This window comes from Melanerpes formicivorus, unplaced genomic scaffold (genome assembly GCF_026170545.1).
Source record: "Melanerpes formicivorus ecotype bairdi unplaced genomic scaffold, bMelFor1.0.p_v2 SCAF_2, whole genome shotgun sequence".
Lineage (NCBI taxonomy): Eukaryota > Metazoa > Chordata > Aves > Piciformes > Picidae > Melanerpes > Melanerpes formicivorus.
The window spans coordinates 45,465,087-45,493,082 of NW_027142354.1; the positions used below are offsets into that span (position 1 = coordinate 45,465,087).

Here is a 27,996-nt window from a genome sequence, read left to right on the forward strand (position 1 = left end):
AAAGCCCCAAACCCGAACCAAAACACAATGGCCAGTTATGGCTGGAGAAGAAAGGACAGTTTTGAATATCCCAGTGCCCCATTTTGGTGTGGGGATTATTTTTTTTTTAATAACATAGTGTTCTTTAGTTCCTCAACATCCAAGGAACACTAAAATAACTAAACCCCACAATCACTGGAGGTTAGTGAACACTACCTGTTTCAAGACGCTGCATCAGTTTTAAGTCAATCTGGCATAGGTCTCCAGTACTGATCCTGCCTTGCAGACACTGATGCTTTTCTACAAAGCTCCAAAGTGCAGGCCAGTTCATCTCAATACAGCTACAGGCTCCAATTTTAGGATTAGTAAATGGAGCTGCTTCCGGGATTTTTGTTTGGTTTTACCTCTTTTATACTGACCAAGCTGCAGCTCACCTTTGCATTTCTAATAATTTCCACTGTATATCTGAGCACCGAAAAGTAACCAAGGAAAAATAAAGTGTTTTCAATTATTTTAAGACAGAGACATTTAACTTAGCTATAGCTTTATCTCCTTCCCTATGTACCTGTCTGGGCACTATCAGAGATTTTAACACACTAATCTTCCTAAATCACCGAAGGCCACAAACAGCTCCAAATGCTTTCTCCTCACTTTGATTACATGTTTCTTTGCTTTTCAGATATGTGACTTTTCAGGTCTACTGAAAAAGTGCAGCAGACCCAAGTACATCATACAACTATACTAAGTGTGGTGGTTTTAGGCTGCTGCTCTCTTACTAATATAAAATAAGGCCAGCAGTGGATACTAGGAAAACATTCAAGATTTGTTTTCCAGTCATCACTACAATGCCCCTCTGAAGTCCTGATGCTCTGTTTTTAAGAGTCATTATATTTGTTGTTGTTTCTTAGCATCACATCTTATTTTGTAAGCCAGACATGTGGTAGACTTATAATCAATACTAGATAAGCATGCAGGTGAGTTCAAATGAGTTGGTATGGCACTCTTGACAAAACTCACTTGTGCTCTCAGAGAAACATCTGTGCGTAACAGATGAAAGCCCCAAAGGCTCAACCTGGTATCTACAAAACAAGAAGGGCTAGGAAAGAATAACTAGTTTCTAGACAGAAAAAAAAAAGAACTTTAAAGAAAAGTAAATCAGAAGGGAAACCAGAACAGAGTGCAGGAAAGGAAAGCAAATAAGTGACCAAAATTATGTTGCTCTTGGCTACCTCGAGACTTTGAAAAGTGCTATGGAAATACACAGCAAACTGCATCACAGTTGACAAAAAAAAAAAAAGGCCATTTTGTTTTATTGTTTTCAAGCCAGCCAAATTCATGTCATCTATGAAATGTTTATCACCCAGGGTAAGGACAGCAAGCCACACTGCAGATTTATGTTTGCAAGCATTTTGGAACAAATGTGCCTGTTTTGAACACCCATCTGAACCATAAGCATCCAATATGTTTGGATCACTACATTCAGTTTTTGTTAGCAGATCTTTAACTTTCTGAACAGTGTTTTACCAAATCACTGTGGCACTACTGCAAATCCCGCAGGAACAGGGCACAGAGCATATGGGACAACTCATCCGCATATTCACCAGGGAGTGTTGCTTTCCACCTACATGAAACCACAGGTCTATTTCTTCTAATTCATAAAAGCAAGTGGCATCCATCTATTTTTGGCATTTATGTGACTGCTGCAGCATTGGAGTCCCTCACCCTTTCATATATTTATTCACTGCCCTGCAGATGTGCAGCTGTCAGCAGCATAATGAGGTTTTACCAAATTTCAGGCACACCACACAACATTTCCAGTTCCACTAACCTACATCATTTGTAAATTCAAATATGTGTCCCTGGCCTCAGGAGATGTAAAATACAAACCTAAAACATACAACAGGGAGAGTTTATACCAAAAGTGCTGAACACCACTTACTGCAATAGATAGTTATTGATAACGTGACTACTGTTACAAAGTGCATTTACAGAGAGAGTGGTAAAACATGGCTAACAGCACTAACATTTTGCTGAATTGCAGTGCTTGAAAGTAAAAATATAATTGAAACCCCTATTGGTACCTGATAGTCTCAGATCAGTTTAGTTCTTGGGCAGATTTTAAAAGCAGGCTAAGAGGTGCTAAAGTCTTTCTTTCATCCTTCTTTCTAGATCTCTAATTGCTTGGAGAGCTTAATTGCTAGACAAGGAGTAACTTGACCCTGGATATGAAACATCACAGTTTAGAAATCTCAGGACCAAGGGATAATCACAATCTCCAAGACAGCATGTATTGCAAAAATAGGATGATATGTCACCTTCAAAGGGTTTTATTCCATCCTCCAGGAGCACTGAGTAAAGTAAGTTAAGAGTCTGTATTTATCTATAAATATCGGACTTCTAATGAACAGAAATGTGAAAGAGTTATTCAATTAAAAACTGGTAAAACCATCTCATGCATCATGAAATAACAACATACTATTACTAATTTTTATATCTTAACACCTACCATCAGTGGGAAATATTGCAGAAGCAGGTTTATATAAGGAATTTCCTAGAAGTCAGAAACTTGGTGTTGTGTCTTGTTTTGTTTTTTTCCCCTGGCAAACTGCAACATTTTTATATTTTACAAGAAAAACATTTCCTTTTGAAATTAACAACATTAACCTTCAGGTCATCTTAGACATTGTGATTTCGCAAATATAAATGTTCACATGTTTCAAGTGTTCCTTCAGATTTATTTACAGGTCACTGAATAATGACTCTACAAGTCTTACAAAATCGAATTCATTGACAAAGAATCTTAAACATTAATTAAATCCATATGACTTCAACATTTTCTTGCTAGGTGGTATTTTTTTATTACTATTTTTTTCTGACACTACTCCATAAATACATTCGTAGTAGAGACAGCTGCTTCCCCTGTCAGGATTGTCATAACAAAAGGGTAGACGTGCGCAAGAAAACTTTTACTCCCTAGTAGGATTAGGCTGCAAGCATGGATCAGAAGAGTATACCAGTTACCTTACCCGACCCTTCACACAAAAGCTCAAACATCTAATTCATACTGCAATGTGACAGCACTTAAATAAAATGGCCAGACAAAAGCCCTGCCCCAAAGTTCTCTTTCTTGCAATCAAAGCAACAAATCTTTTGTAAGTAGGTAAAGAGGATACCTGCACCATTACCTTCACAGTACATTTCTCCCATCTTTCTCAGTGATCCTCTTGAGACTGCTGCTTGCCTAATTTATTAGCAAGGGCCTGCTGCTTATCCCCCCCCCTTAACCCTTAATTATGCTCTCCAGCTGCACACAGGAAGGGAGAGCCACACCTTTGAAAAGTAACATGAGCTCAAGGCAGAGAGGTAAAAACAAAACAAATCTCAACAACACCCCCTCCAGAACAGTTCAGGAAATGGTGAGCCCCTTTATTCAGTGAATCATCCCCAGCAAACCACTTGACCTCCTTACAGACATTTTCCTTATAAGACTGGTATTAAAAGTGGGACCCAATCTATAGCCAATGCTGTGTATGACCTGAGTTTAAGCATATAAATTCTGTACAAAATAAAGCATGGCCATGGGTGCAACTCATGTACAGGGCTACTGAGGGGTCACAAAAGGAAGCAGAAGAAAGAGGTGGGGGGGGGGTGGGGGGGGTGGTGGAATCTGTCTAATTTCTAAAGTTAATTTTGCACCAGAAAGATCAATTTCCCAGCACAGGTCACAACAAGTAGTTTTTAACATGTATGAAAAAGGTTTTGCTGCAGCAAGTAGACTGGATGTGGTGACTCATAGGTTGTGTGTGCACCTGCAAATGCAGCAAGAACTGCTTATAGGGAATCTTAATGGAAACCATTTGCATTCAGAATTCTTGTGCACCACACCACAGTTTTCTATAGCCCATCATTTTGTCTAAGTGAGTGGTAGGGTCGTTTTGTTAAGGGAAATATATATATATATTCCAGTATCAACATATTGTGGCTGCCTTATAAGCAATTTCTGATTGACAGAATATTGAGGCAGAAATATATAAGGACATAATTGATCATTCTTGAATGTCTCTTTTTCCTTCAAAAGAACAATTAAGAAATCCTTTCCCTAGTAAAACAAAAGAAAGAAAGAATAATTCAAAGTGTGACAATATCACCTTGCACAATCTGTGGACACATATTATCAAAGCCTTACTCTGGTGCTGCCCAATGACTTGGAAAAATAACTCCAAAAAGAGCTTTAAAAAACCCACAAAAGACTGGAGCAGAGGTTACTTCCACATGAAGATAGAATTTTCCCATTTGTTTCTTTGACATTTATGGGACTTCCAAAGGGTAAACAAATGCAAAATTAGATCCCATGGGCTTTTAGTAAGGGGGAAAAAAAAAAAGGTGGAGGAAAATGATATTTGGTAGGAGAAATCAGTTGTACAAATGAGACCATCATCTAACAGCCCTTTCCAGTGCTGCTATCTCACATTCTGCCTATGTCATCTGGTCTTAAACAAAAAGGATTGATTCGTGCCTACCTCTTAGCTATTTTACTAAAGCCATCCTGAGACTTGCACCTACATAATCAACTTTATTAATCTCCTAAAAGACATTTGAGTGCCTGAGGATTCCCTCTGTGCTTCACTTAAGAGGTAGGTCCTTATTTTATGCTGGAAGAAAAGACTGCAGATCCAAGCACAAACATGATTTTTTGAAATCAAATAAGGATCCTCCAGAGCATCTTCTTAATAACCATGTAGGATTTACCTGGTCTGAACTTCTGTTGAGGAAATTTTCAAATGATGCAGCAATTTAGCTGTTTAAAAGGACTGTGTAACGTTCCTTGTATAAACACAGCGAACATGTTCATATAAAATGAGTTTATGATGACAAGACTGTAAAATACAACTGTATCATTACAGTTTAATTCTTTTTTTTTTCCTCCAAAAACATTCCCCTATCACGGCATGACAAGTTTGGATTGAGCACAATTGCAGGTGGCTTTGTTTTCCTACAGCCACTTTATGTCATGGAGCCACGCAACTGCAAGATCCTGGAGCCATATAACAGAGTGAATCACTGAATGGGGAACATAATCATCCCCTTCTGTGCTCTACATGTAGCAGGAAGCTATACAGGCTTTGTCATTGTCATCCATGTTTTAAATGCCCAGTTCTGCTCTAGTACAGAAAGCTGCAGCTGAATTGAGGACTAATAGCCAAGCAGCAGCCTTGCTGAGGTGGGGTCAAGAAATGAGGACATCCATCTTATTTTGTGGTCAAGGAAGAGCAGTGCAGAAAATCTAGTCCCCCCAGTCAATTACTGAAATTATTTTTTTGAGCCTAAGTCATTCCTCCTGGAGAAAACAAGAATCCATTTACTCACCTGTTTTCTCCCCAGTGTTTTCATCACTTTTAATAGTTAGATTAAAAATAATAATTGTGCTATTCTGAAAAAGTGCTGCAGTATTGATTATGAACTGAGGAAGTTTCATTCACCTTAAAAAGTACAAGTAGTCCAGGAACACTGTTGTGTATTCACAAAATGAAATCTCAAAACATGGCCTCAGTGAAATGGTAAAACAACTGAAGACTCCAGAGACCCACAGTATCTCTGTCTTGAAAGCCAAAAAAGCTCACTGGCTCTTCAAAACTGATTCTGAGCAGCAGGTTAGCCCTCCCTGCAGATTCCTTCACTGTAGGCAGCATCTCCATGTTGCACAGAACTGGTCCTGCCAGGTAAGTCTCACAGCAAAGAGTGGCATGGCCATAGCACAAGCAGGTACTGCCTGAGTCCTGCTCTTGTGCCAAAAGACCCTTGCTCTCTCTAACTACAGGACATGTGTTGCATGGACTGAGGAGCTGAAACACACAGGGAGAGAGAAAAAACAAAAGCTATCTCACACTATGGTTTTAACTTTGTCCAGCTGGAAAGGTCAGGAGGAGAAGGCAAACTTTGTTCTGTTGGTGGACAGTATTTACAGCCCCCACTTACTCATGGAGTCTGCACTAAAATGATACTGCTGTGCTGTTTTGGCTAGAGACTGCATATGCTGACCCCTCTGTGCCTAGCACAGCACCAGAATAATTCCATACAAAAGGTTTGCATTAAATATAATGAAGCAAATGACAAAATCAATAAACCTGGAGTGGTGTGGCTATCATAAAAATGATGTAAATTCAGAGTTCAGAGTGGTTGTGAAGCTATTTAGAATGATAATTAAAACCAGTACTCTCTCTCCTTTTTTTTTGTGTGTTCTCCTTCTCCAGAATAAAAGCTGCTTTTGACAATCAGAAGAATGCTACAGGGACACTTTCAACTAATGTATTTGAAATTAAGGTATGGCACAAAGACAACATAAATTATACAAAGAGAAACTGTAGGCATAGGTCAGCCTAAAAAAGTATAAAATAAAGAAAATTTGATTTCCATACTTTCTCAACTTATGTCACATTCTATTGTAATCAAGTTTCATATCAAAAGGACAGTAAGAATACCACATAGCCTGTTTTTAAATTATGGTATTTTCTGGAGTTTGTTGCTGTCAAAGAGACTTTTATAAGACTATTAAAGCAGAGAAAGGCCAAATCTGCTCTTTATTACTCTCCATACAAAAGTAGTGCTGCGGTATGGGTGCTGCATCAAAATTTGTCTATATTTTATTAGGACAAAAGAATGAGCCCAGAAGAGCACCAAGCAGATCTCAGTGAAAGAGGTAAGCAGGTAAGTAATTTCTGGAAATATTAACAGTCCCCCTGTGTTTTTGTAGCAGATTTCAAACCCTCTATAACAGATCCCATTCAAACTTAGGGGTGAGGTTGTACTTTGTGAGGCTCTAGGGACATACAGCTTGTGGCCTCATTTCCAGATTCACGCCAATGCCACATTTAGCCAAGTGAATTATACAGAACTTCAATCTCTACATTCCAAACTCTGATTTTTTAGACATGCTTTTTACCTAATCAAACAGAAAAAAAAAGCACTACAAATGTTAGAAGTGGCTTTTAACCTTGGGGTTCTCACACCCAAATGTTGCATTTGTTCAGTCTCCTGTGCAATCAGTTCACATTGCCATGTCAGATGTGCTATTTTCCTGATGGGACACAGCACATCCATGTCAATCTTCAAAATCCTCACTGATGACCATCTTAGAGAGATGCATTACTAATGGCTATAGAAGAAGCCCTCTTAGGCAGGAGAAGGCAATAAATTATGCAAAATACAAAACACAGGAAAGATCAGAACAGAATTTTAAGTAAATGGAAACGACAACTCAGGTCGGTGTGGTACACTTCATCTTTCTTGTCATCAGCATTAGGATTTTACCATATGAACAAGGAAGTTGCAGTCTTTAAATGATGCTTGAAATACATTTCCAGAAAAGGAAAAAGCAATTGGCATTTATGCTTGCCATAGAGCTACAATATTTAAAAAAATCGATGGTTTGCCCAAAAATTGATATTGAAAACTCTCTGTATTGCAGTGGATATACTGAATACAGAAATCAGGTAACGGATATTATCTATAACCTTATCATGGAGGCAGTCAGCTCTTATTCACATTGCAAAAATGAAAATCCTAAAGTAAGAAATGCTACCAACCATACATCCTCCTCTACTAAATACTGCTGCCTTATGTACTTCTGCTTCATAGGTAGAGCACACTTCAGAGAGATTTCAGCTTTTATTCATCCAGCATTTTACTCAGGGGAAAGCAACCTTTACAGGGAGGAAATCTGTTTCTCAGGAGTGATGGTTTGGCTTTTAATGAGTTGTCATTGACAGATCCCTTGCGGCCAGTGGAGCCCACAACTGTGGGCATCCATGAAACAAATACTTCTTGAAATGCAACTGGACAGAAGAACAGAGCAGACATCCACTCTATTTAATGCAGATGTTTTAGTTTAAAAAAATAATAATACAAAAATCAGAGGTGCATTTCCAGTCTGTGAAATCAATCTCATGTGAAGTGCAAGTGGTAGTTTAGCACATTCAACAGATTTAAGATCATTCTGCGCTGGATAGTCCACCTGGTGTTTTATTTATTAGCAAGGGACATGGGAAAGGGGATTACATAAACCAAAATGTGTTTTAAAAATGCAAGTGTAGTCTATTCACACTACCAAATCTGACATACATTTAAATAGTTCATGAAATGGTTCTGGAGTTTTCCAGTATTTATCATGTGTGTTGCAGAATTTGCAGGCTATTAGTCTGCACATGTTTCTGCCATTGCTCCCTGATGTATTTGGGGCCACCCCAGGTTGTTCAGGGATAACACAAGGAAGCAGCATTCCCTTCAGCAGATCTTATAAAACACAGGAATAACCTGCAGGTTGAGACCAAACCCTGCAGCTCACCATGTGAAGAGTTGACATAACACTACTGTCAAGCATCTGCAAAACTGAGCCATCAAGATTGAAATGAGCCCCCTAAACAGCAAGGTTACTGCTGACCTGGCATCGTTTAGCATAAATGCACAATGTAAAGGGCCTACAAGTCTCTCCCCAGGAAGGTAACTTTGAATGATGACTACTCCTTATGATGTTAAAAGAAACATGCACAAATTTCAAGATTATAAAGACACTTGGAAAACCCACAACATTTCTTGACAATCACAATCAACTGGTGGAGAGGTACAGCTATGTGTGCATCATATTCTAGAGGAATGCAGAATTAGCTCCTCATCCAAGACACCCTGCTCACCCTCTGCTACGCTGTAGAAGGCTATTCTGCAAGGGAAGGGATACTAAGGGCAGCCTTGCCTATAGACAGGGCTTGCACCCTTGTGCCCAAGGTGCTGTGCTTTTATGGACCATCAGGAGATATAGATGATGTGTGCATGTGTTGCTAACCCTTCCCATTGCAGCAAAAATAAACCCCAAACTGACTACGCCTGTTCCCACAGGCAGAGAAGAAGGATGCAGTTTCTGCATAGAACTTAAAAGTTTTGATCTTAAAGTTTCTACCAGGTTTACTCTTGACTATGACTGCAGAAGCTAAAATGTTCCTGATGGAAACAGTAAGGCACCTTCAACTGGGGGCTAACAAAAATGCTATTCCTCCCCACACCTTCCCACTTGCCAGAAGTCAGGCTGCACAGCATTTCAGTTTTCTTGCCTTTTTCTCTAATTAGTGTAATTTTCTCTAATTAGTGTAAGATAGAAAAGAAAAGCTATTTTAAAAGCTCAGGGCAGATAGGAATTAAAGGTTAGCAGTAGAGAACCAAATAAACTAGAAGCCAGAAAAGCAAAGGTGTAATATATGACAAAGTGTCCTCAGGCTGTATAGCCACCAGCAGTTCCCCCAGCCAAACTATGATGCACAGGCAGTTAGTCCCTGCAAAGGTGTGCCATGACTTTCAAGGGGCAAATGAAGTAAGCAACTTTTGTGTCCCTTGGCATGCTGACCAGTAGAAGATGTATAGGAATAAACACTACTGTATCACAAAATGTCCACTCAGACTCTCTGCTTGGTTAGTTTTCTATATCACCTTAAATGCATTTGGCATTGTAAAGGGAACATGCATGTGCATTTCAATCAATCATATATATTTAATGAGTGAATTGTGAAATATATGCCTTTTGCATTTATGGCCGGGGTAGAACAGATGGCAAAAGCTCAAACTAATATATTCATAAAATTAACCTACACTGCAGGTGATGTTTCTCCATAGAAGGTGCTAAAATGGTAACATGTTATTTTAATGTCATAATAATTCTGCATTACAATGGAACTTCTAGGAAAGCAAATGTGATGGCCATGGAGATCCCTCTTGAATTCATTACAGTCACTATCAGGATGAATACCAATTACAGGAGAGAGAAAGGAATACACTGCTGGAATTGCTGAATGCAATGTGAATTTATAGATAAAGAGGAAGAAAATTATTTACAGATTTTGAAGGTTGTAGTAATATGGTCTTACCCCCACCCCCGACCAAAGAGTGCAAAAGGCTTGTCCCTAATGAGTACTTTTAAATAGCTGACTCTTTCAATACCTCTGACCTGTTTTGCCAGCTCTGAAACCACTCCAAATTACCAGCTCAAATCAAAGCAACCTGAAATCTGTTCCATAATAGAAAGTTATAATTTCTTTAAATTCTCCTCTATTCATATTTAACATATACTGTGCCTTTCATGCACATCATCAAACACAGACATATGTTATCCAGCCTATTGAAAGACACATAAGAAAATACACAAGCCAACATGTGATAAACAATTCTCCTCCAGCCATCTTGTTGCTTTTATTTGAGGCCAACCACTGACTTCAGTAGACTTAGTCCAGATTTTACACCAAGTGAGTGGAAAATCTGGCCAACTGTTTATCTTAATTTGTTTTATTTTACTGCAAACTGCACTAGTACCACTGACTACTGTACACAAATGTCAAGACTTTAAGGCCAGGAATTTCAGAGGCCTCCAGATAACAGCTTCCCAGACTACAGGAGTTAGGTTTTCTACTCTAACATTTCATTAGGATATCCTGCATATTTATGTACTGCAAATAGTTCACAGTCACTTGCTTTCTTACTGCTAGTGAAACAGCTAAGCACAAATCAATCATTATTTCCTTGGGTTTGTTCAATATTTTACCTTGACAGGTACGTTTCATTATTTCTATTCTATGGTGAATGGTAAAACTTACAAATAGGCTCTGCAGTGGTGGTCGTGATGGATAAAAAAGGGAAACAGGCACGTTTTTATACTTTGTGTAGGTGAATGTGAAATACCTCTCAATGTAAAAAGCAAGTTCAGCTTTTTCTAGACCCTGAATGTTCAATCTAGATGTTTAATTTTTGTAAAAGTCACAAGGATCGATGCTAATAGTAGGTAGATGTAGAAAATGTAAGAGTATCTTCCAGGAAAAGCCATTTAACAAATAAGAAACTGAAACTAATAGTCACCAAAAAATATTTTACAGTGCTGGCACAGCTCTGATTTTTCACATTGCATAGGTAATGTAAGCATTAGGAAAATAAATGTGTGTTGCCTTACAGAAGTGCTAAATGTTACTCATGTGCTGATGTATTTCTGCATTTAAAAAAAATAATCTAAGTGCTTAATTTCTTCCTCCAAAGGAACCTTTAAGGCTATAAAGAAGGGTATTACCCACAGTTTCCTATGTGGCCCTGGGATGCAAGACAAGTAGCTTGCAGGTCTGGTAGTGTGAGCTATTATCTTACAGTGAGGCTGAGAAATATTTAGACAGAAATGCAATGAGCCTCTATTATCATGACAGATGAACCTGTTAGCTTGTGTTTTTCTGAATCCCCGTGCTACAAAATTCTATCTTACAATCAAAGCCAACAAAAGGAAAAAGACAGAAGCTGAATGTGCACAGAAGTGAGTTCCAGGGAATCAAAAGACAAGAAATGGCAGCAGCTCCTCACAGAAGCAGCAGTTAACTATGTAATTTCATGTGGCTCTAGCTCTGTGTGGTGTTCAAATGGTGTGTCTACATTGTCAGGTTGGCTCCCCCTCTGCTCTGCTGCTCTGGCATTCCCCCACACATGTACACTGCATACGTATTCATGTTTTTCTTTTAGTGAATCACTTTGTTTCCTTGTTTGGGAGATGTTGTCAAGGAGTGGTAAAAAGATACAGGGCAGCAGCTTGCCATGAAGAGTAGGTCTTTGACAACTGTCCTGGGCATTTCTTACAGGGGAACAATGCCTGCAACACAAGCATCATGTCTCCCTAGAATCACATTGCTACAATGCTTTGCGATCTCCAGGCAGCTCTACTGGTTATGCTCACCTTCACACTCCTGAAGAGTACAGTGAGAGGAAGAGCTAGGAGCATACTGCAAAGAACCACATGCAACACCTTGAAAGAATAGTGCCTGCTCTTACAGGATCTTTGAGTTCACAAAGAATAGTGGCTGCTCTTACAGGATCTTTCTTTGAGTTCACCTCTACATATTCCTCCTCTGGGAATCTGGCTGCCCTCAGTAAGGTGGGCTGGGCAGGCCCATCCATCAGAAACTGGAGGAATGCCTCACCAGAGAAACACTCATCTGGATGCCAAGATGTGATATGAGCAGGGAAAACGTGCAGAAATCCAAGAAGCTTCTCTCTATATTTTTATGGTGGAAGGCCAAGGCTGACAGTGCTGAGCTAGCCCAAAGCTCAACAAGACCCAAATCCATATACTTTTAATTCTTGAAATAAATGTGCTTACTTGAGGCTAGATTCCTGCAAGAAACATTTCCTGTTCACTCAGTAATAAGTAACAGAAATTGAATACAGGTGCACACCGCAAGCTGGCCCTCTCTTGCCCTCTCTTATTCAACTCTTTTAGGACCACTGAGTAGCATTTATGCATCTATTCTACAACATGTTCAAAGTGTCAGCTTACGCCAAATTCCCATGTCAGTTCACTCTTGCTAATTGACATGATGAATTCCTGAAGCTCTCTGAAAGCCAGATTTCTGTATTTTCATTGCAAATTGACTTACTAACTTTGTGTGTAGATTCTTCCTTTAATTTTGCAGTAAAATAGCAGAAAACACTTCCCATGGAAATAATTTCATAAAACAAAATTTCCCCCACTTGGGAGTTTTAAAGCCTCATCTTGCCAGCCTCTGCTTTGGCTTTGTCTCATGCAAAAACATTTCCTCCCTGCCCCCAACATTTAAAAGGTCTTCTTTAGCACAGCCCATATGCAAGCTCGTTTTTTCCTGGGTTCATTGCTCTGCTGAGAGAATGACAAAAGATAGAAAGCTTTTAGCACTGAAAAAGAAGGGCATGGTGAAAAATACCCTGAAATGCTGCTATTTCTGTAAGACTTTTATTTCTTCTTTCATACCTTTGATTTTTTGTTTTTTAATTACTAAAATCTCATCAATATGAAGTTCTCCAGTCCTGGTGCCTGAGGGACATCACCAGACTCTTACTGCTTAGCACATGCAGCAGCACCTCTTCTCTTAAGTTCAGGAAATACTCTCTTTGTTTAGTTTTGGTTTAATATACCAGTATGCTCTGACTGGACAGCCTTCCACTTTGTGTTGCTTACTGCTATGGCCACGCTGAGACAGAGCAGCTCTCACAGGGTTTCCAAATGGCACCCACTGTAATGTATATGAAGCCCTTAGGCTGTGTATTTCCGAGCTTGTGTCCATAAGGAATTCATGCTCTGGCTTCGTCTGTTGCATCAACTTCTCTGCATTTTTTCCTGAGGGAAGCTTTCCAAACTGCTGTTAAAACCAGCATTAATCTGGAGACTTTCACACGGTCTAGCCCTTGCTGTGTCCCTATTATGGTACCCATGGAGTTATTATTTTTGCCATGACATTTGGGCACTTTATGTAGAAACTGGAAGAATTTAAGGCCATGTTAAATGTCAAGCCATGAAAATAGAGATAATTCCATGGTAGCCTTTCCCTACATGAATTTTAAAGATAAATTGGAAGGGGTTGGAGAGTGTGGGAGAATATGTAATTTTATTTCTTATGTTTAAGTGTCTCCAAGATCCCTCAAACCCACATGTTATAAGGTGGAAGAACTCTGAGATAGGACAATAAAAGGATAACCATAGAAACGGCCAATCCTGCTGCTAGCACATTAGTGCATGTGTGCCACCAGGAACTAGGCAGGGCAGGTGCTTGAACAGCTGAAGGACACCAAGAGGCAAAGACTTATTCTCTTCCTCTAGGTGCTTGAACACTCATGCTCATTGCGCAGTCATTTCTGGGACTCAGAAGGGAGTGATGTGGCTGCCAAATGCAGACTGAGAATGGGAATTGGCATGTTTAAGCTTACTGCTTAAAGCTTTAAATATTAACTTGGTTCAGTTTGCATCACACCCATATAGTCATTGCTGCAGAAATGTTAATGTGTTTCCTGCTGCAAGTTGGCTCAAGAATTTCTCACATCTTTCTCTGTTGCTCATAGGCCATTAGCCCATGTCTGGAAGCAAGTCATCTGATCTAATGCATAACCCTGGGTACACAATTCATGCATTCCTTATCAAGAGAAAATGACTACAGGTCTGAGTGAAAAGTCTGCTTCTCCTGATACTTATCAAAAGGATCAGTACTTGTGGCTCACATCAGCAAATCCATTAGTTAGACAACCAAGCTTTGCACTCCTGTTGAGGAGCTGAGTTCTGTTGGACTAGATGATCTTCCACCCAGGATGCTGTGGTAACTTTTAGTATTCCTAAAAGACAAGAAACTATGGCTACAGGGAAGTACGCCTGACAATGTGTCTTTTACAGCACAATAGTAGATGCTGAGTAACTTGACAGTCACAATTTCTTGTAAAAGCTGTAGATTTCAACATTTATGGAGTTCCTGTAAGCACTCCAGCCATCTGTCCCTTCATTTTGGCTCATGTAAAGGTGAGACCCTGGTTCCTTCTTCACTGAGGCTGGGTGCATAAATCAAAGAACACTGATTTTTCTGACAGCTTACCAGAGGTGAAATCAACTCTGAATGCAAACTTTGCTATTTTAAATGAAGTTAGACAACTAACAGTGAATTATAGCTGGGAAAGTTAGATTTTCTGAAACAAAACACCATCTACTGTTCCTCTACATTGCAGAAAGTTCATGCTTTCTGTATGGAAAAAAACACACTTGCACCTAAAATGTACAAACTTATTTCCACTATAAACTATATTCTCCAGTGTCTTCCTGTATCTTAAAAACTAGACCTTCACACAGGTCCTCTGATGCTCCTCCACATTTGAGTACAGGACTAGATGGCTTTAGCTGGCTCTTCCAAGATGTGCTTTCTGAGGCTGACATTCAGGTAGAAAAAGCCTTCATACCTGAAAAGCTTCAGTTGCTGTTGAATATACACAGAATAAGTAACAAATAATTGAAGAAATGCAAGCTTAGTATCCTGAATGACTGCAGAAGCAGCTGTAAATATTGTATGGTGTGTTAGATTCTACGCACCACATATGATGTGTGAAAGTCTGTCCCCCCATTCTGTCTAACCCAAAGTTATCTGCACAGTGATCAGAGAGAGCAGGGACATCTCAGAGGGTTGCTCCTGTGCCTGTTTCCCAGTTGGGAGTAATCCTGCTTAGGTCTTTTTCAGTACTATCTCTCTTGCAAAAACCCCAGTGATATGATACTCCCTGACACAGAACAGGGATGTGATATGCAGAGAAAGCCCAAGTACTATAGTATATGTCCAAGTATACTTTGCCCTTGGATGCAGATGTCATGCTCTGACTCACAGTGACTGCTCTTAACAATTTCTATGCTGCCTATAGAAAAAAAAATTAGTCTGGACACTAAAGAGGTTGCTCATTGGGGCAAGAAATGAAAACAGAGAACAGATATGTTGCATGACTGATTGTAGAAAAGTGCTTCTTTTTAGATCTCCTTTAGCTGACTAACTAAACTAACTACTAAACAAACAAACAAATTCCACACTTTTTATGCTAGGATTCCAATATTTGACATGGTGGGCTAACAGATTTCCACTACTGGTGTGGAAATACTAATGGCTCTGAAGTGGCTGTGAGAGAGGCTGCAAGTTTTGTCAGAAAATCCTGACTGCCAACTTGCTGGCTGTTATTTCCTTTTCCAATTCACCTTGTGCTCATGCACTAATGCCAATGGTGCATTAGTGTGTGGGTGCACCCAAAAATGCATTTCTGGTGTGTAACAGGTAAGAGCCTCCAGCAGCTCTAGAAATACAGAGCTGAAAACCTGTGTACAGATATTTCAGACTGCATATTATAGAAAATGGCTAGGACAGACAAGCTTCATTGCACAAACAGCAAAACCTACTTTTCTCTTTTAATGGCTTTAAGAAATCATTGTAATTTTCAATACAAACTGTCAAAGCACACACAGTTAATTTCCCACATTATCTTTTCACTTGCTGATATTTGTACTCCAGTACTGTGCCTGTGTGCCATGTTTTGCCATATTTACTTCCCACCCAAGCAGTGAGACAGAAAATTAATCTAACAGAAATATTTCTGTTTCACCCCCAAACTCTACCAGTTCTTTTCCTATGCATATCCTTCAAAGCCTCAGACTGTGATTTTACTGGATTTTGCAGGACAGTACTGCAGAGAGGGGCAAAGCCTTTAGGTATACTTTCTGCCTTTGCTCAGAGCTTTCCCACGTGTGTTGCACAGTGTACATGGGGATCAAAGCAGCACGTGAGGACCTTGACAATACCCTGCAGACAGCAGGGTCCACAGCTCCCTTCTGTGTTGCACAGAGCTAACCATGCAGCCCTCAAACAAATAGTAACAGCCAGATGGAACCTAGGGAGAATGTTTTTCACCACAAATATTAATGAAATTGTGACTTACAAGTTCTTCACATCAATGATTCCTCGAAAGGCCTTTCTAGGGATTCCTTTTATCTGGTTTTCACTCAGGTCTCTGAAAAAAGGAAAAGAAAAAAATACTTTTTAACAAAGAGAACACATTTCTCAAATCTGCATGAGATAATGGAACGTCTACATGCTTGGAAAAGTAGATGCTTCTGTATTTGTGACACTACACAATGTTTTCAATTTTCTTTATCTCTTCTAAAGGTCTGTGGCATAAGCTGAAATGACACTCCAACAAAACCCACCAGAATTCATGATACAAATGACAGAGCTTCCAGGAGACATCTGGCACAATGCCATGATTTGCTGTCAGAGTACTTGCAACCAAGTCTGATGCCTTGAAATCGCATCCCCATAGCGTAGATGTAATTTTCTCACCATGCTCCTGTTTGTTTACTGACTGTGGAAATACTTGGCTACTCCTGCTCAGATTACAGCCCCTTACTTGCAATTAATATTCAGGAAAAACATGACAATCATTCTCTTGTGAGTCCTGCAAACTGAAAGTGAAAAGAACTTGATCCACTGCACTAAGAAAACTCCACTGCATTGTCTATCAATGGGAATGACAGAAATTTCATCTTGTTTAAAAAAAAAACCAAACACAACAATTCATACTCCCTTTCCAGTACTAAAAACATTACAAAATGTTTTAATTGAAATAATTGCATCTGCATTGTGAGTGCAGGTAGAGTAATGAGTACTGCACATCAGTTTTCTGTTACACAACCTGCACACATTTCCTTTTCCCTTGATGCACTATGAATATTTCCACTAGAATTCTCCAAGTTCTCAACACTCTACCAGTGTGAATGGAGGCAGGAAGGGCTTCATTGGGAATGAAAGGGGAATAGGCACAAGCTCAGAATGTCAGGATGTCTTCAGACTAAGGAAAAACAGCACTCAGAGTGAATTCTTTACTGGTGTCCTGTCAGCATGGAAAAGAGGGAGTGATTTCATTCCTCTTTTAGAGTACAGAAAAGAGGGGAAGAGAGAAGTGTAAGAAAACGAAAGGAAGGTATAAGAGTAGGAAAGAAATGTGTCAGATGTAAGCAAGTGAAGGAAATGGAAGACACAGTGACAGATGGAAAAAAGCATGAGGAAAAGTGACACCACGGCACAGGACATTACACAGTGCATCTCTTGGTGTGACTGTGTCCCTCTGTTAAACAAGCCCGAGACTTTGCCCCATTTTCAGAGAGAAATTCCGGCTTTCTAATGACTATTAAGATGGAATGGCAGTCATCTGTACTCACCACCAGATACTCTTTTCTGTAAGTACATTTTGTGTTGCAGCAAGCCTCCTTTCTAGTCTCCACCAAACTGGCTTTATCAAATGAGAGGCCAGAAATCAGAGCCTGTCACAAAAGCCCACATTGACATTGCAGGTCAAGACGTGTCACGCAGGGCTTTCTTCTGCTTTCCATCAGGCAGATAGGAAAAGAAGAGGGGCAATGTCCTTGTCATGAGACTAATCCAATTTATACCAGTCATGCAGTCTACACCAAATTCTCAAAGTAGCCACAATTGTCCATTCAGACCATCACAAACAAAAATGTGCTGCTGAATACAAGTCTCTTTTTCAAGCCAGATTAAAATTCTTTGTGACCTTCACAATTTGTTTAACACTGATCCACACCCTGACCCTTCTTTCACCTCTCCTTTCTTTTGCCAGCAAGAAAATATTAGTTCTTTAAAGACAGACCTTCAACCCAGACAAATGAGCAGGCAACCTGGACAGAAAAGAGTTGAAAGTAAAGTGTATTTCAGATGTACGAGGAAGTCTTATGCTGAAGGCCAATTTCATGACAGGGATTCACTGTTGTGCGACAGTGAGGCACAGCAGAGCTGCAGTGAATGGTAAAATCATGACAAAATGTCTTAGGATGGCAAAAATTAGTAAGATCTGAAAGCGAGAGACATGCAAAGCAGAACAAAAAGAGCTTGAAAAAGTAGAATTGTGTGATCAGATAAAAGCACACTAAATCCAGCAACGCCCCAAGCTGCATTTTTCTGGCATTTTATTGTGCATTATTTCAAATCACATTTAAAAAATAAATGAGGTGTTCAAATATTGTCTTGTGATATTATTGTGGCCTAAAAGGGCTAATGTATATATTTCATTTCTGCTTTTCTTTATGCTCAGCTCTCACTCGCAGCCAGGCAAAACGCAGGGGACTGTAGAAAATTCAACCATTTTCTGCAACAATCTTCTTGTAAATGGTATTAATTTTATTTTCCATTTAGGCACCCTCCTCCAGATAACAAAACTGCCTCTCTAACTCTTCAGGATCGTGGACTGATTTCATGAATATGAAGGACTGACAGTCTGCACAGCATTAGCGACGCAGCATGGAAGGAAATGCACCAGTACATACTTCATTTCCCGCAACTGCCTTCTCACAATCATAATCATCCCTTCTGGAGATGATTAGGAATACCATTCACCTCCTTGTCCTCACAATGTGCCAAACTTGTGTTAAGCAAGCAAACACCAACCAAGCTCAGCCTGCGCACTTCACAAAATTTCCTCTGAGAGTGCAGAAGGCTGCAGCAAGCAACTTGTCTACGTAGTTTAAGTTTCAGCTTTCCGTTCTCTGCTTCTCGTAATAGACATAATTGGAAGTTCTCACTGACAGCATGTAAAATAAATCTTAGTTATTAATAGTAACTGCAGAAAAACAGACAAACTAATGTGAGGCCAAAGCAAAACAAACCAAACAAAAAAAAAATTGGACAGAAAAAGAGGACTGTGGTATTCAAGTAAAAATAAGCCATAAATCTGAAGAAAAATAAATAATTATTAATACATTTCCTATTTCTTAGAGGTTTCAAGCCCCCTATTTCTGTACTGCGAAATGAGCCCAGTGCTTGGGTGCATGATAAATCCTAAGAAGGGTATCTGGAACATTCTGGTATTAAAAGAAACATGGACTTGAAAAAATCTGCACCCTGATAGACAGTGTTAGAGACCTGATATAAACAACGTGACCTAAGGATGAACTAAAACATGGTATCATGTCAGCAGCACCCTCCTTCACCAGGGCTCCTCTGTACAGAAAGCAGCAAGTCCAACAACAGAAACATATTTGCATCCTCGCAGAACAGGCATGTTGAGCTAAACAAATGCGGGTAGATTAGATTATTCTTCCTGTTATTTTGATAAATACAGGCAAGTTTCACCCAGTTCAACCTGCCAAACAGCTTTCAGGCAGTGCAAATGGCACAGAGACTGCAACTGGATAGAGCCTCAGTAAAATGCAGGCTCTTTTTTGGATGCGTCCTGACACCTTTTTCATACAGGGGATGATGGAAACCCACTTGAAAAGGCCTCAGCTGCAGACTACAGAGGAACTGACTAGGTGAAAAGCACAGCAGGCAATGATACTGGATACTTTTCCAGCAACAGCTTCCACAGCCAGCAGCCTGTGGTGAACCCCACTAAGGAAACAGCACTCTCAGTTCAGACATGGGAAACAGAGCTACGGAGATAGTAAAGAACTGACTTCACGTTTGCATCAGAGATGCAGGAGCTAACAAAATCCAGCAGCTGTGGCTCACATGCCATCACAGCAGAGCAGAGCACAACGTTAGTCTAACCCATAAATCAGTGGATTTTTAAAAGTTTTTATTTTCATTTAACTAAAACACTTTGGACACCGATCTGCAAGTCTAATATTGTTTTCCTGATCTTTAAATGTGAATTTCAAGTGCCTTACTGATAAAATTATTGGAAAGGGAAAAAAATACCACCCCAAAACTGCTGACATTTCTTAAGTGTCTCTGCAGTCGTCACTATAATGGTGGGTTTAGCTGCCTGCTTTAAGGCTGGTTATTGCATCCTAAGTGAAATTTCAACTAACAGAGCAATAAAATACAGTAGGGCTTTTTTTTTTTTTTAACTTTATTCTGCCAGTGACAGAATATAAATCAGTTAATGGGAACACAGACCCTGTGAACATTCGTAAAATAAAAAGTCTTCATTTGAACGGCAAATCTAAAACATTAAAACAGACTTTAATGCAACTTGCAAAGTTACAGTGGTACTGAAAATCAGATGGATTACATGAAAACCAAAGAATGAGCAGCATTATTCTTAGGCTGTCCCCCTTTACAAAAACAAAAAAAAACCCACAATGTGTGAGTATTTACCAGTTCTTTTCCAGATTTCTTTTTGGCATACAGATCCTAAAATTTAAACAGACTTTTAGAAGTCTTTTAAAGTTTTAAAGACTAGACTTTTAAATATTTTATTTTTTTTTAAACAAGGAACTGCCTGAAAGGGATCTTGATTAAGAAGTGTTTCATGGGATTGAACACTACTCTTTTATTAGTTTTCCTGCTCAAATGGGCTAAAAGAGAGATTAATGTTCAGTGTTAACCAGTAAAGAACCAGACTTGTCTTTAATGTCAAAGAAGTTTAATGCAAATACAAGAAGTAGTCATCAGGAGCTAATGCTTCACAGCCAAACATGTCTCTTTTCCCACTATGTTACTGTATGGCGATCCCATAATAAAACTGCAAATTCAGAGTCAACCATTAACACATGGAACCAATGTTTGGCTAAAGTGAACAAAAAACCCAGAATAACTAACTTGATTCTTTCAAGTACCTTCCAGCTTATCCACAACTCAATTACTTCTAGGAATAAGAAAGGAGAGCTCACACACAACTCTTTCTGTAGCAGCTAATACAAAACCATAAGACAAACACCGGCTGATTCAACTGCATGTAGGGCTTGGGAGTGCAATCGTTTCCCATCATCTCTTCCTGACACAATAATACTGGAAAGCTATGTTGTTTACTTGCTTTGCAAAACAAAACTAATGGAAAGGTATGGATGATGATTGTAAGAGTGAGCTGCCACCAATGCTGAGAAAGAAGTATTTTGCATGCTAGGTTCATTCCAGCTACAGAATGGTGCAGCTGAGAGACTTAGTGAGAATTAGTTAATCCATGTGGGATTTTACCAAATAGGATTTCTGGGTTAAACACATTTCAGTCTTAATGTATTTAGCAAAATAAAAGAAAATTAAAAGTCCTTAAGGTTTTGTGAAGTACTAAAATTTAGTGGCTAACCTTCAGCCCAACATCGACTGGCCTAAAACCAGACTGAACTGCTCTGCAAAAGGTCACATACTTAACACCATCTGGTCAGTGCAATTTGTCTCATTGGAATTAGTATCAATTTGTACAGCACGTTACATATAAACTCTATCCTACAATGTTTGACTGAATTAAATAACACAATTAATGAGTTAAAGAGTAACAGATGGGGAAAATTAGTGAGCATAATCCAAAGAGAATAGGAATCTCTAAGTAACACGCAGTAAAAGACAAGCAAATCAGTGAAGTGAGGAATGATACCAGCCAGCTTTCTCACAGAGCAAGAGCTGGAGGGATGGTAACTTCTACATCCAGTGAAGAGAGTGGGCAAAGGGACCAATTCTCCCTAAGGGAAGAATCTGTAAGACTGGAGAAATGTGCAAAGAGGAGAAAGACCAAAGAAATTCATAGAAGAGAAAAAGAAGTTAACTTAATTACACTTGTAACAATTGCAGCACAGGGTATTAATATTCACTGTTACTTTATCTTTTAACTAGAGGCTTGACATTCCCAAAGAAGCCTTGTTGTCTCCCAGAGTTTCAATTGCAGTCCACAACAATACCACAAACCCTGCCTAACCTCATGTGTGGCACAACTGGGATGATAAAAGCAGCAGCAGCACAGATTTTGTTCCAATTGTTAGAATTTCTTCTTCCCCATCAATACAATGGCCCTTCAAAGATGTGAACAGCGTTACAATTAATCTGGTCACATTCTCCTCTGCAGCTCCAGCCACTTAATCTTGGGAATCCATGCAGAAGGATGTAGCTCTGTCTCTTTTGCAATAAATGTGTACTAGCAAATGCTGCTGTGCCTTAAAAGTGTGTTAAGACTGAGCCAGGAGAGCAATACCATGCTTGAGGTATGTAAGAAAGGGATCTGAATTGCTTCAGTGGTGAATGTATCTGAAGGGATAAGTGCCAGCACACTGCTGAAGGATGCAGATGTTGAATTTGGATCAAAACAGAGTCTGCAAACATATTCAACCACATTTTTAGAAGGTCTTTGTATCAAATTAATCAAGCATTTCACTTACAGTGAAGACAGAAGAAGATTTTTTCCTGCTTTGCAAAATTTGGGGCAATTTTTTAATGGTTAAAAATTAATATTTAACATTTTCAACAGCTACATACTATTCCTGTCTAGGAATCCTAGTGTTTCCAAAATTGATCAGTATTTGAGTTGTTTATATTCTATAGATAAACAACTGAGTTCACTGTTAAGGACAAGTCAGTAACTTTGAGCCTTGTAAATGTGCAAGATAAATTCAGGATATTTATCATTTTCCAGGTGGGAAAAGCTGTGGCAAGTCTGACACGCCAGTGCCTCTATAGTCAGGAGGAGCCTTACATACTCAGTGAAGTAACAGCTTCTCCTGCTCTGTGTGTTCAGTGTAAAAAACTGTGTTTACCAGAAAGCAGCAGTTAGAGTTCTCTGTCTAGCAGGAAAAATGGGTAAGTCTTGTTGCCGATGGGCTACAAGGCAAGAGCTTAAGAACAATAGCATTGAATAGCGTTACTCTGTGGAAACTTGGCATCACTGCTGGTTTTCTAAAAGGAAAATAATTTCTTCCTGCTACCACTGCAATAAAAGTCTAGATGTTGACAGCAGCTGAGTTCTGCAAAACATGAGCAGGTCCTACAGATGTTTTGGACCCTGAACAATGCAAGGTGATTGTGTTTTTGCTAAATATAGTACAGCTGGCTATCAATTCATGCTCTGGGAAGCCGATGAGAAATTCTCTCTAGTTTTGTTCGTGTTAAGGGGAGGAATCTGGCTCAAAAATTCCAATTAAGCCAGTCCTCACTGCTTTCACACAGTGCACAAGTAGTTGTGCACTACTGCACACGTACCCCTGCTAAGCTTCCAGAAGATAAACACCACAGATTCTTTGTTGATCTGCTTTTACTGTGAGGTGATAGCCACTAACTCTATACATCTTTACTTGAACATTCACACAATGCTTCACATAGCCTAATTAACCCAAGTCACATGCACCTCTCTTCGTTGTGAAAATGGCATACCTCACAGAGGCTGAGCTTAAAGACTGGGGAAGGGTGTTCACTAAGCAATCAAGGAGGAAAACCATCTCAGCAGTAGATCATTAGTTTGGCACCATCTTCCACCTTCTCCAAGGCCAAATTAGAAACCATCTGTTAAGAAAAACTCTTCAAATGATCGAACCTGAATGGTCTTTTACATATTTATGATTTCTGTCTTGACACAACCACCACAGGGATCACTCTGTAGATGCTGAAATCTTTCTGCATGTTTTAAGGAACATAGGATACATGTCTGTGCACATTTCATATGAGGCTTGAAGAAATTTCTTAATCATGTCAAACAACAATAAAAGTCCCACTTTGTTGCACTAAATTAGACACAGCTACAACATTTGGCTGTCAACACACTCAATACAAAAATCATAAAAAAATTTATATCTACCAGAATATCTCTTGCAAAATCAGTAAATATTTTCATATCATTTAAAAGGAACTGTAAAACTAATCTGAGTCAATGCCCAATTAAAGGCAACATTTGTCTTTATGACTTTTACAGTTCTTCATTCCTCCTCTTGCCATTTCCAGAATGCCAATCAAACAGTGATCAGGCAGTGTTTAGGAGACTCTTATTTTAAAGCCACACATCTTAAGGCAGATAGGAGTTTTCATTTTAGAATGCAGCATCTGTTTTGTCTTTTGGAACATACGTGCGAAAATCAAACTCATCCTCAATGTCTCCATACTCAACTTTGGATATGTCCAGGAGCAGGAGCTGTGAAATAACTGACAGTGGCCTCAGAGGAAATGCTTCCAGAGAAGCATTTCTCTAGAAATAAGTTAAGCTTCTGACTAATACATAACAATAAGTCTTCTTCATTAGCAGCATTTAATGTAGGAGTTTAATGCTTTACAAAATGGTAGCAATATAATTAATCTTTTCATCAAGGGGACAATAAGGCAAAAATGAGAGGAAGTATGTGACTAGAGCAAGTACTCTAGCAGGGTAGAAGAGGTTGAACCACTGCCACCAACTTGAAAGTCATATACATAAGATATTCCACTTTATGCAAATTCCACTAAGTCTTACCGCATGTAGTGAGTTCTGCCTGCCAGCAGAGAGACAGCATGTACCATTCTGCCAGTGTATTTAGGAGATATTCATCTTGACAGAAAAATCTTTTACTATGGAATTATCTAGCACTACTCTACATCTGCAACAGGAGCAGTGACAAAAAGCGATCCCGATGCGGTGTTAATCCTACCTAATACCGAATTCTACCAGTGTGTTTCTATTACACTGTTCTCCAACCAAGTGAGATTCCAACACAGAGGTACTAAAGTGATTTAGTAGGAAAAACATACAGCTGAAAGAGGTAGGAGTGAAGCACTGACATCAGTGGAAAGAAAGAATTCTCTCTGTGATTTTCCTTTTCTATAAATATTTGCTTGCTGCTAAAACAATGTGAATTCAAGAAACTCTCTTGCAGTTTATTGATGTTAACACTTTCTAGAGTGGAAATTTAGCTATGCGGAAGCTCCTTCATTTTAAACTCCTTTAGAATAATCCAAGGTTTATATTCTTGACATTTTCTTTTCGTTATACTTTTGTCTGTATTGGAAAGAAATCCTATGAACTTGCACATTCTAAAAATCAGTAGGCAATTTCACCCTCCTTTGATCCCCACAGACCAAAAATGATCCCCTCTTTAAGCCTGTCCCCAAAAGGTATTTGCAGTTTAGTGGTTCTATCTTTTAGGAAAAGGGTGAGTTTTGGTTATAGGAGATAAAATGTGAACTCACAAAGCATGAAACATGAGCTAATAATCTGGACTGTCACCGGATAACCAATCAACATCTGGAGGAAGACTTGCTCTTTAATGATCTTGAGAGACCCCACCTAGAGTACTGTGTCCAGTTCTGGTGTCCCCAGCACAAGAGGGACATGAAACTGCTGGAATGGATCCAGAGGAGGGCCACAAAGATGATCAGAAGGCTGGATAATCTCTGCTATGGGGGAAGGGTTTGCTCAGCCTGGAGAAAAAAAGGCTCCAGGGAGACCCTGTACTGACCTTCTAGTACCTGAAGGGAGCTTCCAAGAAAGCCAGGAAGGGACTTTTTACAATGGCCTGTAGTGATAGGAAAAGAGGGAATGGATTGAAGCTTGAGAAGGGGAGATTTAGACCAGAGATTAGGCAAAAATTCTTCACAGGGAGAATGGTGAGAGCTGGAACATGTTGCCCAGGGAGACCGTGGATGTCCCCTTCCCTGGAGATGGATGAGGACTTGAACAACCTGCTCTAGTGGAAGGTGTCCCAGCCCATAGCAGTAGAATCAGAACTAGATGATTTTTGAGGTCACTCCCAACCCAAATCATTCCATGAATCTATGAACCTAGCTTGACCTAGTACTGCCTTTGTTAATAAGTAGTATTTTTGTAGCAAAGAATTTTTTGCACTTTACTGATATATTTGGAAAAGTATCTCCCCAACCAGTTACATTCTGGTTTACCAAACCATCACCTAGTAGCATGAAACCAATGATCATAATAGTATTTATTTAATTTAGGCTGTACTCCTACACTTTGGCAATGAAAATAGACTATTGTCATAGGTGTAAGTAGCAATTCCATGTGAAGTTCTCTTTAACGAGGCCAATTATGGAATTTGTTTGAATGATCACTGTAGGCATTTCTGTGGCTATATAAAAGTAATAAAAATTATACAGAATCCATGGATAGTAAAAACAACTACAGTGACATTCCATTTATTCTAGTGAGATAGAAACAAATTGCAAATTACTTGAATGCACTGCAGCAAAACCCCCAACATTCTGTTTATAGCTAAGCCCTGTTTATTAAGAGGCTATCATTCTGTGGTAGAAAGAGGGGCACACTACTGCTTTAGCTGGAATAAAACTTTTGAAAATAAATTATAATATTGCACCACTAATACCCATGGCAGTGATATTCAGCAATCTGTAGTGCCTAGACAAAAAAGTTTTATGTGTCTTGTCCCTTATTCTTTCACAACATTTTAGCTTCTGTTTTTCTCCCACAATTTCGCCCTTATATATATTTCCTGCTATGAATTGGTTTGTCCCTGAAAGTCCCCGTGAAACACTGCAGATGTAAGAAGATACACTTCAGACTGCTTTGTAGCCTTAATTCATTTTTCTATGGGGATATGACATCCAGATTTATTAGACCAAGATGTAATACCACAAAGTGGTTAACTCTATTGGGGATATTCATGCAAGATGCAACTGTTTAAGTAGTATTAGCTTCTCATTTTTGCAGTAGGCTCCGCAAACCCACAAGCTACTCAATTAATTCACAGCAGGTCCAACCTGACCATTACAACTGAAACCTACAAACCTTATTCTGACACCTTATCCACATGCAGAAGAAAAGACTCACTGAAACATAATATTTTGTGTTTTTAAATGATTATCTGGGTAGTTAAGCACCTTCTTCCACTCTGCATTAACCTGTCATCAATAACTTGCCAATCATTCAGCCATTTCTGTGTCAGTTTGCTTCACTCCTTAGGTACCCCTCAAGAACCTTTGGTGAACCCTTCCTCTGTGGTTGGGTTGCAATGAATACTTTCATGGATCACCTACCAAGGAGCTAAAACTTAATTGAAAACTAAGCTAAAATCAAGACAATTCACATGAACTGACACTCTCCCTAGAATTTCATTGCCTCTTACAAACAAATCTGGCCTGACTAAGTTACAAGCTGGATGAAGTTCCCTGAAGCCAACTAAATACAGCATTACAAAAATCTCCAGATTGTACTTAAAAAAATAAAATAAAATACCCAAACACCCAAAATACTCATTCAGAGATGTAAGCATGTGTGAATGGTTTACAGTAACTCTCAAAGATTCTTGTGGCACATTTGGAGTTTTATTCCTTCAGACAACAAGGAAACAAGGGCACCACTCTGATTCATCAGCAAATGCCTTGCTTCAGCAATCTGCAAGAGACTTGATTTGCATAAAGCCACTTCCAAAAATGAACTCGGCTTTCCTCTGACTTACTGTCAAGCATGTTGCTGAATTTCAGATTGACAATGTCAGCTCAGAAAATTAAATTAAATGTAAAAAAGCCCACCAGGGGGACAGAGAGGAGAGCTTCCTGCACGACAGACTCCAAAAGGAAGCAATGGGAAGTCTACACATTGCTGTTTCATTGCTGAAGCACTCCCAAATCAAAGAATATAAAATTCCAGAGTGATTTGATTTCATCACTGATGGGAATGACGATGACCTTCTCTAAACTCCATTACAGCTATGCCAGCCTCCAGGAGAAACTATGCCTAACAACAACACGTGACTTTCAATTATCCCAAAAGATTGTTCAGTTTATGACACCTCTGGTTCAACTACTTGCACAAGCTTTTGGAAAAACAAATAGCTAATGGGTGTCATACGACACAAATAGTTCTCTTATCAAATCCCCACATTTAATATCATTATGAAACTTGGAAAGCTTATACTTCTGATATTATTTATTCACATCATTACTTCCAGATGTACACACAGAAAACCAACAATCAAAAGGCAGAAACTAAGAGTTGGTTAAAAAAAATTAGAAATAAAAAAGATAAATA

General features: G+C 39.2%; 1 protein-coding gene across 2 annotated transcripts in view; it reads right to left on the reverse strand.

Annotated features, from left to right (window-relative positions):
• Window positions 1-27,996, reverse strand: part of SLIT3 (slit guidance ligand 3) — a 517,496-nt gene that overhangs the window by 236,059 nt on the left and 253,441 nt on the right. For both annotated transcript variants that reach the window (XM_068158541.1, XM_068158532.1), the window contains one exon: window positions 16,249-16,320. In XM_068158541.1, the coding sequence (XP_068014642.1) occupies window positions 16,249-16,320 (72 nt within the window). The remainder of the gene's footprint in view (window positions 1-16,248; window positions 16,321-27,996) is intronic.